The 11,164-nt window shown below is 39.9% G+C and overlaps 2 protein-coding genes across 2 annotated transcripts; both read left to right on the plus strand.

Moving 5' to 3' along the window:
- The first annotated feature begins 787 nt into the window (after positions 1–787).
- On the plus strand, positions 788–2,258 carry LOC137347896 (interferon alpha-7-like). Its single transcript, XM_068012941.1, has 4 exons — positions 788–919; positions 1,260–1,349; positions 1,812–2,051; positions 2,160–2,258. Exons 1-4 carry the CDS (start codon positions 788–790, stop codon positions 2,256–2,258), a joined length of 561 nt encoding a protein of 186 aa, XP_067869042.1.
- A 7,134-nt stretch (positions 2,259–9,392) lies between these two features.
- LOC137347897 (interferon alpha-7-like) lies at positions 9,393–10,863 on the plus strand. Its single transcript, XM_068012942.1, has 4 exons — positions 9,393–9,524; positions 9,865–9,954; positions 10,417–10,656; positions 10,765–10,863. The coding sequence occupies exons 1-4, from the start codon at positions 9,393–9,395 to the stop codon at positions 10,861–10,863; spliced, it is 561 nt and encodes a 186-aa protein (XP_067869043.1).
- The last annotated feature ends 301 nt before the right edge of the window (positions 10,864–11,164 follow it).

Genomic DNA, 11,164 nt, shown 5'->3' on the forward strand with positions numbered 1-11,164 from the left:
TTCTGAGACTGTGACCTTAATTCTAGATTTCTCTGACAAGGGAAATATCCTCCCAGCATCTACTTTGCCAAGTCCCTTAAGAATTTTATATGTTTCAATGAGGTCAACTCTCATTCTTCTAAATTCCAGGGAGTACAGGCTCAGTGCACTCATTCTCTCCTCAGAGGACAATCCCCTCATCCCAAGAATGAGTCTTGTGAACTGTTGTTGCACACCCTCCAAAGCTAGTGTAAGGCTTCCTTAAGTAATGAGACCAAAACTAACATTTAAAACATCCACCCAAATACATAGCACCTTAAACTGACAGCTGTTCCCGATGCAGAATGGTTCCGCATTTTAGGATCTTAAAATATATATTATAACATTTTATTCATTGGATTTGTAAGTCCCAGGACCTGAGGAACAACCGATGTGAAATCTAGAGAAACATCTGTCCGGTATTTAATACCGAAGAATATTTATTGTATCTTAATTTACGAGAGACAATTCTCTTTTTTAATTAAGCAGAAAGTGAAAGGTTTCAAATTGAACTAATCACTTCGGAAAGAAGTTCAAAAGATTCCCTGAAAATGCACTGTGGTGAGAAGCAAAATCGATCCGTTTTTGTAACGTCAAAGGAATATCCTGGTCTCCACTTTAAAATGGGTTAATCTCACCAAGAAGGAACATTCCTTTCAATCCAACAGTGAGGGACTTCAGCTCGTGTTGATATTGTTTTTGGAGCTGAACCCCGATCCAATTCGTTTCTGCGAATTCAGATCTCGGCTTTTCCCTGTGTTGGTTGAACATGATTTTTCCCAGTGTCTGGAGACTATGGCTTTTGTTCGTCTTGTTGCCCGGGACCCTGAGCCAGGACTGTCAGAGACTCAAGTTACAACAAGATTTGATCAAGAATGCTGAAAATATCCTGAGTAAAATGGTGAGTTTATATAGAGATTAGAGAAACCAATCTTAACCATTAGTTTCTTGGGATAATCTCCTGTCGTTGAACTGCTGAGACTGAATCCGTGCTATTACAAAAGGGCATGAACCAATGTGCAAGTCACATCGAAGCATTCAGATAACGAAGCAAATTTTGTATAAAAACGACTGATTCAGTTAGATGGTCAATTAAATTTGTGAGAGGTAAAATCTTTAAACAAATGGCGGGATGGCAATGATAAACTGTAGTGGTTTTCAGAAAACATTTCTGAGAGTAACTACCGATGGTGAAGTATGTGTTTGGAGCCGGTTCTGACAGTCACTCTCTCCTGTTGTAGGGACGGTCTTTTCCATTCCGGTGTGCACCAGAAAGGCAATCGCTGAGAACCAAGCCCCTGAACCTGCATCAGCTCGTCAAGGGGTTAGAGGTGAGTGCGTACTTTGCACAACTGTCTGCTCATTCTGCTAATGTTGCCAGGAGCCATAACTATGCGGGAAATATATCCACCTCACCAACATAGAAATAAAATAAATAATGTATAGCAATTTATTCAATTTATAAAGAATGAACATTTCCTGTGGGGACGGACGAACACTGCGGAATGGTTTAACGTCCTTCCAGCAACTTGCATCAAGATGTTATTCTGCTAAAATAAACGGTTTAACTAGCCCACAGTGGAATGTGGTGGGATCAAGTTCGTGTTAACCAATGTTGCTAACAGCAGTAAGCAGCTGTGGTTTTAAATTCGGAATCTTTGCATATTTGCATCTATGGATATGAAAATATGAAATGTCTAAGTTGTTGTAATTGGCTGTGAGTTTTGCTCCATTCGCGCCGGTTAAAGGGGAACATGTTCCCTCTAATGTCATTATGTATGTATTTTGCACAGGCCCAGGACAAGATCCAAATTGTCCATCAAATTCTGCGTCACATCATCAAGATCTACAGCATGAACATGGCCTCAGTCACATGGCCCCGGGACATGGTGGAAAACTTTCGTCTTCACCTGGATCGGGAGCTCGGAGAGTTGGAAGAATGTGTCAGGAAACCGGGATCAGAGTCCAGGCTGAAGAGAAACGCTGCCATTCACCAATACTTCAGGAAACTGAGAAAGTTTCTCAAACAGAAGGTGGGACAATTGCTATTTGACTGTGTGATTTCTGACGTGTAGTTTATTTCACCCCATTTAAATCCGTTCATTTTCTCATGAATTTTCCTGAATATTTCTCCTTTTCAGAGATTCGGTGACTGTGCCTGGGAAATAATCCGCGATGAGACCAGGGCCCGATTACAACAGATCCTTTCAATAACGGGACAAATTGGCAGAAAAAATTAAAGATTTTCCATAGATATATTTAATCGAGACTGGGAATAATCATATTTATTTAAAAATTGTTGAATATTATGCAAGTTTATGTTGTTCAATCTACCATGCAAACTGTGACAGAATAACATTTCTAATACATTTCTAATATTTAATTTATGATTTTAATATTTATATCTCGATGTACTGTGTAAACATATTTCAAATTGTAAGATATTTAGTGTATTCCAGAGGCGCTGAAAGATATATATTTAAGCCAGTTCTATATTCGAACAGACTTTGTATTGATTGGCATCGGATGTGTCCCAAATTGCAGCTCCTTAATAAATATTTTGTACTTTGATATTTATGAAGTGGTCTTCTTTCCTAGATTGTTGCTCATGTCCTTTGTATATGTTTCTGCTGACCTTGTATACGATATTGAAATCATCACCACCACTCATCTCTAACTAATATCTGATTGAGAATTGTCAGCCTTTTGACTTTATCTCTGTAGTTCAAGTGCACTGATTCGGGTCATTTTGAGTGCTCTTCCCAGTGAAGATTGTTCCGTGCATTCAAATAAATGGAACCATTTACCCGCAACTGGAGAACTGGCACATTTCCAGGAAATTAAATGGCATGATGGAGGTAACATTGCTCCTGTGAGTCCCTGTTGAGCTGCGCTATTCCCATTCTGATCCGAAATTTATTGAATTGTTGTTGGAATATATTGAGACCATTTACCAGTACTACATCTGTTTAAAAATAAAGTAGAAATTTTCTCTTCATTTTCATTTTTTTAATCCTTCATAGATCCCTTTTTACCAGTTTTCCTGCTTGAATGTGCAATCTGCGGCGTTTGTTTTCAGGAATCAGTCATAAACAATGTGTGAAGGAAAACAAACGTATATTGGTGACTCCGGAAATGAAGAGTTCCTTGCCATTCTATACAGACTTCAAAACTGGGAATTACATTGATAAATTTATTCTTTTTATGAATGGTATATTTTGGCTAAATTTTAGCATCGAGAAAAATGATCGAATTATTCACAACATCGAATTCGACTGAATAGAAACAAAAACAAAAATGTTGTAGAGAAATGGTTGTAAATCAGAACAAGTAAAAATCAACAACTGCATCTAAAGATAGAACAATACAATTAAAATCAGATTAAGCAGCAGTTACTGGCTCTTGTGTTTAGGCTCCCATTCATTACAGGCACTCTAACAAAATAGGCAATGACTGGGGCGGAGGCTGCCCAAAGCAGTCATCGGTGATCTTCTCCCACAATGTTTTTTATCCAGTACCATTCACATCGTACCACGCATTGACACTAATGTCAATGGGAAGAGATTAGAGCACTAATGGTGAATTTGTGGACAGTCATTCAAGTGTCGAGGGTGGAACAGACTTTGAAGCTATTTAGCTTGAGACTATTTCTTCCAGTGCAACTCACCCATCGAGCCTTGACTCCAGGTTCAGGTCATGGTTACATTTAATGTTCCTGTCAAACAAAACACATCCGACAGCTATAATGTGAATGTACCTTTAAGGTGCAGTATTGCTGCCACTTTTCCAACGAGGCCAAGCCAGGTTTTAGTGTGCGTTGAGGTAAATGTGGCAGTATAATTCAGATTACAGAGTGCATTCATATTATGTGGGTTGGAATCCCCTCTGGAGATTTCTCACAGGTCTTTGAAATGGCACCCAGTCAACTCCAGCCTCAGGATACAGAGTTGGGAACATAGGAACATAGGAGCAGGAGTAGGCCAAACAGCCCATCGAGCCTGCCCCGCCATTCAATATGATCATGGCTGATCATCCACTTCAATGCCTTTTTCCCACACTATCCTCACATCCCCTTGTATTGTCATTTGTATTTAGAAATCTGCCAATCTACACTTTAAACATACTCAATGGCTGAGCTTCCACAGCCCTCTGGGGTAGAGAATTCCAAAGATTCACAACCCTCTGAGTAAAGAAATTTCTCCTCATCTCTATCCTAAGTGGCTTCCCCCTTATTTTGAAATTGTGCCCCTGGTTCCGGACTCCCCAACCAGTGGAAACATTTTACCCGCATCTACCCTGTCTATCCCTTTAAGTCTTTTGTAGGTTTCAATGAGATCACCTCTCATTCTTTGAAACTCTAGAGAATACAGGCCTAGTTTCCCCAATCTCTCTTCATAGGACAGTCCTGCCATCCTGGGAACAGGTCTGGTGAACCTTCGGTGCACTCCCTTCATGGCAATAATATCCTTTCTAAAGTAAGCGGACCAAAATTGCACACAGTACTCCAAGTGCGATCTAACCAAGGTTCTCGACAATTGAAGCAAGACTTCACTAGTCCTGTATTCAAATCCTCTTGCGATAAAGGTCAACATATCATTAGCCTTCCTACTTGCTTGCTGTACCTGCATGTTAGCTTTCAGTGACTTGTTGACAAGGACACCTTTGTACATCTACACTTTCTAATTTCTTACAATTTAAGAAATACTCTGCACATCTATTCCTCCTACCAAAGTGGATAACCTCACATTTTCCCACATTATATTCCATTTGCCACATTCCTGCCCACTGACTAAGTCTGTCCAAATCCCCTTGAAGCTGCTTTGCATCTTCCTCACAACACACATTCCCACCTAGTTTTGTGTCATCCGCAAACTTGGAAATACTACATTTGGTCCCCACATCCAAATCATTGATACATATTGTGAACAGCTGATGCCCAAGCACTGATCCCTGCAGTATCCCACAAGTCACAGTCTGCCAATGTGAGAATGGCCCATTTATTCCTACTCTCTGCTTTCTGCCTTTTAACTAATCTTTAATCCATGCCAGTATATTATTTCTTATCCCATGTGCTTTAATTTTGCTAACCAACCTCCTGTGGGGGACTTTATCAAAAGCCTTCTGAAAATCCAAGTATACTACGTCCACCAACTCCCCTTTATCAATTCTGTTAGCATCATCCTCAAAAAACTCCAAAAGATTCACCAAACATGATTTCCCATTCATAAACCCATGTTGATTTTGCCCAACATTATTACCCAAGTGTCCATTTATCACATCCTTTCGAACAGATTCTCGCATTTTCTCAATGACTGATGTAAGGCTAACAGGTCTGTAATTCCCTGTTTTCTCTCTCCCTCCCTTCTTAAATAGTGGGGTGACATTTGTGACTTTCCAATCTGCAGGAACCACTCCAGAATCTATTGAATTTTGGAAGATGATCACCAATGCATCCACTATCTCCATAGCTACCTCTTACAACACTCTGGGATGTCAAATATCAGGTCCTGGGACTTATCAACCATCAGCCCCATTAATTTTTCCAATAGAATATTCTTACTAATACTAATTTCCTCCAATTCCTCATTCCCTCTAATCCCTTGTGTCTCTAATTCTGGAAGAGCTCTTGTATCTTCCTCCTTGAAGACAGACACAAAGTAATCATTTAGCTTCTCTGTTATTTCTTTATTCCCCATTATAAATTCTCCTGACTCTGTCTTAGCCAAACGTTTCCTTTTTATGTACCTGTAGAAGCTTTTACAGTCCCTTTTTATATTTTTTGCTAGCTTACATTCATATTCTATTCTCCCTTTCTTTATAAGTTCTTTTGTCCTCCTTTTCTGTATTCTAAAATACTCCCAATCCTCAGGTTTACTACTGTTTCTGGCAACTTAATAAATAGGCCTTTTCTTTTAATTTTATACAATCCTTAACAAACTTTGTTATCCATGGTTGACTGCCATTACTTTTGGGGGTTCTGTGCCTTACCATCTCTGAATCTCCCATCCTCAAAATCCAGGATGTTACCATTGCCCGGAAGCTTGACTGTACCAGCCATAGAAATACTGTGGCTATGAGAGTAGGCCAGAGGCTGGGCATTCTCTGGAGACTAACTCACCTTTTAACTCCCTGAAGCTTATCCACCATCTACAGGGCACAAGTTAGACGTGTGATAGAATATTCTCCACTGGCCAGGATGAGTGCGGCTCCAGCAATGCTCAAGAAGCTTGGCATCATCTAAGAGAATGCACACCGCTTGAACGGTACCCCATCCATCACATTAAGCATTCACCCCCTCTACTATCAGTACACAGTGGCAGCAGTGTGTACCATCTACAAGATGCACTGCAACAACTCACCCAGGCTCCTTCCATGGCATTTTCCAAACTCACAACTCTACCACCTTGAAGAGCAACGGCAGCAGACAGATGGAAACAGCACCACCTGCAAGCTACCCTCCAAGTCACACACCATCTGAATTGGAACTGTATTAGCATTCCTTCATTGTTGCTAGGTCAAAATCTTGGAACTTCCTCACTAAGCACTGTGTGCATAGATTGCAGCAGTTCAGAAAGTCAGCTCACCACCACCTTCTCAAGGACAATTAGGAATGGTGAATAAATACTGCCCTTGTCAGCTATACTCACACCCCAGGAATGAATAAAAATATTATTCCATTCCAAGCAGAACAGTGACATTCCTGGCAGATTTCCAAGCAGAGACATATATGGGTCTGTGCCTCTTTAATTCAATTTCTATGAGGCAGGCTTGGAGGTCTGAATCAGAATGCAATCCATGTTCTTTTGTGCCCATAAACCACGTCCTGCTGCATTTTTGCGGTTTGCTCCAGAGGATCCTACTGTTGACCTTCTTGAAATGTTATCTGAGAATTGCGTTATCTGAGAACCAAGCACTGTTTCTTCCTCAGCTGATTGTCCTCCCAGTCTGCTGCAGATGTGCACAGGCTGAACTGTCCTCTTAAATACTGCAATCCCGTATGTATCCATGCACCGGAGTCATACCACTCACTCCTCAAACAGATATTCAAATAAGCTGATGCAGGAGACCCTCAGTATCACCAGCCGGTGCATATCTATGTCTATTGGTGTAATAGTGATGCAGTTCATTGCATGCCTATTATTCGCCTTTCACCCCTAACTGTCTCTATCCTGGCAGCCATAAGTCCCACTCACCCATCACGTCCATCCTTGTTAACCTTAATGGATTCCTGGTTCCTAATGTATCATATTTAAAATTCTTGCCTCAAATTTGTAGTTTTGTGCACTGCCTTTCCTGTCACCTCATTACTGGTGATAGAAACTTCAGCCGTAGGCTCTTCCTCTTCACCTCAAGCCTCAAATTACTGTGGATCTCCACCTTTCTCCTTCATTCATCAAGCTTTTGGTCATCCTCCTATTCTATACCCCTACGATCGGGCATTCATCCTTCGACATGTTTTATTCATTTGTAAGCTGTCATTGATATCTTAAATAAATCACAAAATGCAAGTTGGTGTGCTGTAACTGCCAGCTGACAACACTAAACTATTAGAAACTGGTTTATCTTGATGACACTGATTTGTTTTTGTGGGCAAAAAATACATGTTTGGGGAAAGTTTACATTGCCCAAATTCTTCACTTACTTGTATTTAATGGACAGAAATGGAACGGAATACTTGAGCACAACCATTCTTGGACAGGTTTGGCATTTTCTTGTGGACTTGAGACACTGCACACACATGGCACATTTTGAGCAAGTTATTTTTGAAGCTTAAAAAGATGGTTTCTTAACAGTGAATAATATGTATTTGACAATATTCGGAGCCCTCTTAATTTGCCAAGCTGGCAGATTGATTGACTGCTCAGTTCACTTACTGTTCTTGATGTGTGGAAATTGTCTCCTGTTCTTTTTGATAAAGTAATCAGTTGGTTAATATGACTTGAAGTCAGATAGCTGGAATTGCAAGATCACGTCTCTCCAGACAAGTTAGATTCTATTATATCCTCTTTTTGAATGGTTTACAACTCTCTTCGAAATATTTCTCAATATCTCAACACTTCCAAGTTTGGAAGTGACCTTTCTCAGCATTTCGTTGTGAGGAAAGAAAGAAAGAAAAGAATCATGAAAGACAACATCTATGGAACAAATTCTACAGGAGAACGGCTGGAGAGAGGAAAGGATCATTAATAAGGAGACCGAAGAGATATAGGTCACCGCTTGTGTGTCAATGTGATGCAAAAACTCTCAGATTCAGAAACACAGTAACATTGGCCTATTAGGTAACGACATTGTAATATTATATACATTTACTTAAATTACATTTAGAACATAAGAAATATTACCAGGAGCAGTCCATTTAGTCCTTCGAGCCTGCTTTACAATTCAATACGATCGTGGTTGAACTACCTCTGATCTTCCCCTGTAATTCACATATCCTTTAGTTCCCTTAGTATCCAGAAATCTATGGATTTCTGTTTCGAATGGATTCAATGATTGAGCATCCACAGGCCTCTGGAGTAGAGAATTCCAAAGATCCACAATGTTTTGAGTGAAGAAATTCCTCCTCATCTCAGTATTAAACGCCTTATTCTGAGACTGTGACCTTAATTCTAGATTTCTCTGACAAGGGAAATATCCTCCCAGCATCTACGTTGCCAAGTCCCTTAAGAATTTTATATGTTTCAATGAGGTCAGCTCTCATTCTTCTAAATTCCAGGGAGTACAGGCTCAGTGCACTCATTCTCTCCTCAGAGGACCATCCCCTCATCCCAATAATGAGTCTTGTGAACTGTTGTTGCACACCCTCCAAAGCGAGTGTAAGGCTTCCTTAAGTAATGAGACCAAAACTAACATTTAAAACATCCACCCAAATACATAGCACCTTAAACTGACAGCTGTTCCCGATGTAGAATGGTTCCGCATTTTAGGATCTTAAAATATATATTATAACATTTTATTCATTGGATTTGTAAGTCCCAGGACCTGAGGAACAACCGATGTGAAATCTAGAGAAACATCTGCCCGGTATTTAATACCGAAGAATATTTATTGTATCTTAATTTACGAGAGACAATTCTCTTTTTTAATTAAGCAGAAAGTGAAAGATTTCAAATTGAACTAATCACTTAGGAAAGAAGTTCAAAAGATTCCCTGAAAATGCACTGTGGTTAGAAGCAAAATCGATCCGTTTTTGTAACGTCAAAGGAATATCCTGGTCTCCACTTTAAAATGGGTTAATCTCACCAAGAAGGAACATTCCTTTCAATCCAACAGTGAGGGACTTCAGCTCGTGTTGATATTGTTTTTGGAGCTGAACCCCGATCCAATTCATTACTGCGAATTCAGATCTCGGCTTTTCCCTGTGTTGGTTGAACATGATTTTTCCCAGTGTCTGGAGACTATGGATTTTGTTCGTCTTGTTGCCCGGGACCCTGAGCCAAGACTGTCAGAGACTCAAGTTACAACAAGATTTGATCAAGAATGCTGAAAATATCCTGAGTAAAATGGTGAGTTTATATAGAGATTAGAGAAACCAATCTTAACCATTAGTTTCTTGGGATAATCTCCTGTCGTTGAACTGCTGAGACTGAATCCGTGCTATTACAAAAGGGCATGAACCAATGTGCAAGTCACATCGAAGCATTCAGATAACGAAGCAAATTTTGTATAAAAACGACTGATTCAGTTAGATGGTCAATTAAATTTGTGAGAGGTAAAATCTTTAAACAAATGGCGGGATGGCAATGATAAACTGTAGTGGTTTTCAGAAAACATTTCTGAGAGTAACTACCGATGGTGAAGTATGTGTTTGGAGCCGGTTCTGACAGTCACTCTCTCCTGTTGTAGGGACGGTCTTTTCCATTCCGGTGTGCACCAGAAAGGCAATCGCTGAGAACCAAGCCCCTGAACCTGCATCAGCTCGTCAAGGGGTTAGAGGTGAGTGCGTACTTTGCACAACTGTCTGCTCATTCTGCTAATGTTGCCAGGAGCCATAACTATGCGGGAAATATATCCACCTCACCAACATAGAAATAAAATAAATAATGTATAGCAATTTATTCAATTTATAAAGAATGAACATTTCCTGTGGGGACGGACGAACACTGCGGAATGGTTTAACGTCCTTCCAGCAACTTGCATCAAGATGTTATTCTGCTAAAATAAACGGTTTAACTAGCCCACAGTGGAATGTGGTGGGATCAAGTTCGTGTTAACCAATGTTGCTAACAGCAGTAAGCAGCTGTGGTTTTAAATTCGGAATCTTTGCATATTTGCATCTATGGATATGAAAATATGAAATGTCTAAGTTGTTGTAATTGGCTGTGAGTTTTGCTCCATTCGCGCCGGTTAAAGGGGAACATGTTCCCTCTAATGTCATTATGTATGTATTTTGCACAGGCCCAGGACAAGATCCAAATTGTCCATCAAATTCTGCGTCACATCATCAAGATCTACAGCATGAACATGGCCTCAGTCACATGGCCCCGGGACATGGTGGAAAACTTTCGTCTTCACCTGGATCGGGAGCTCGGAGAGTTGGAAGAATGTGTCAGGAAACCGGGATCAGAGTCCAGGCTGAAGAGAAACGCTGCCATTCACCAATACTTCAGGAAACTGAGAAAGTTTCTCAAACAGAAGGTGGGACAATTGCTATTTGACTGTGTGATTTCTGACGTGTAGTTTATTTCACCCCATTTAAATCCGTTCATTTTCTCATGAATTTTCCTGAATATTTCTTCTTTTCAGAGATTCGGTGACTGTGCCTGGGAAATAATCCGCGATGAGACCAGGGCCCGATTACAACAGATCCTTTCAATAACGGGACAAATTGGCAGAAAAAATTAAAGATTTTCCATAGATATATTTAATCGAGACTGGGAATAAACATATTTATTTAAAAATTGTTGAATATTATGCAAGTTTATGTTGTTCAATCTACCATGCAAACTGTGACAGAATAACATTTCTAATAAATTTCTAATATTTAATTTATGATTTTAATATTTATATCTCGATGTACTGTGTAAACATATTTCAAATTGTAAGATATTTAGTGTATTCCAGAGGCGCTGAAAGATATATATTTAAGCCAGTTCTATATTCGAACAGACTTTGTATTGATTGGCATCGGATGTGTCCCAAATTG

This window comes from Heterodontus francisci, chromosome 33, assembly GCF_036365525.1.
Source record: "Heterodontus francisci isolate sHetFra1 chromosome 33, sHetFra1.hap1, whole genome shotgun sequence".
Taxonomy (NCBI): Eukaryota; Metazoa; Chordata; class Chondrichthyes; order Heterodontiformes; family Heterodontidae; genus Heterodontus; species Heterodontus francisci.

What these genes read in the sequence shown, in the direction of transcription:
- LOC137347896 (XM_068012941.1), top strand. Translation starts at nt 788, where the DNA reads ATGATTTTTCCCAGTGTCTGGAGACTATGGCTTTTGTTCGTCTTGTTG. An exon ending in AAAATATCCTGAGTAAAATG is followed by an intron (nt 920 to 1,259) that starts GTGAGTTTATAT and finishes CTCCTGTTGTAG; the next exon opens with GGACGGTCTTTTCCATTCCG. An exon ending in GAAAGTTTCTCAAACAGAAG is followed by an intron (nt 2,052 to 2,159) that starts GTGGGACAATTG and finishes TCTCCTTTTCAG; the next exon opens with AGATTCGGTGACTGTGCCTG.
- LOC137347897 (XM_068012942.1), top strand. Translation starts at nt 9,393, where the DNA reads ATGATTTTTCCCAGTGTCTGGAGACTATGGATTTTGTTCGTCTTGTTG. An exon ending in AGCTCGTCAAGGGGTTAGAG is followed by an intron (nt 9,955 to 10,416) that starts GTGAGTGCGTAC and finishes TATTTTGCACAG; the next exon opens with GCCCAGGACAAGATCCAAAT. An exon ending in GAAAGTTTCTCAAACAGAAG is followed by an intron (nt 10,657 to 10,764) that starts GTGGGACAATTG and finishes TCTTCTTTTCAG; the next exon opens with AGATTCGGTGACTGTGCCTG.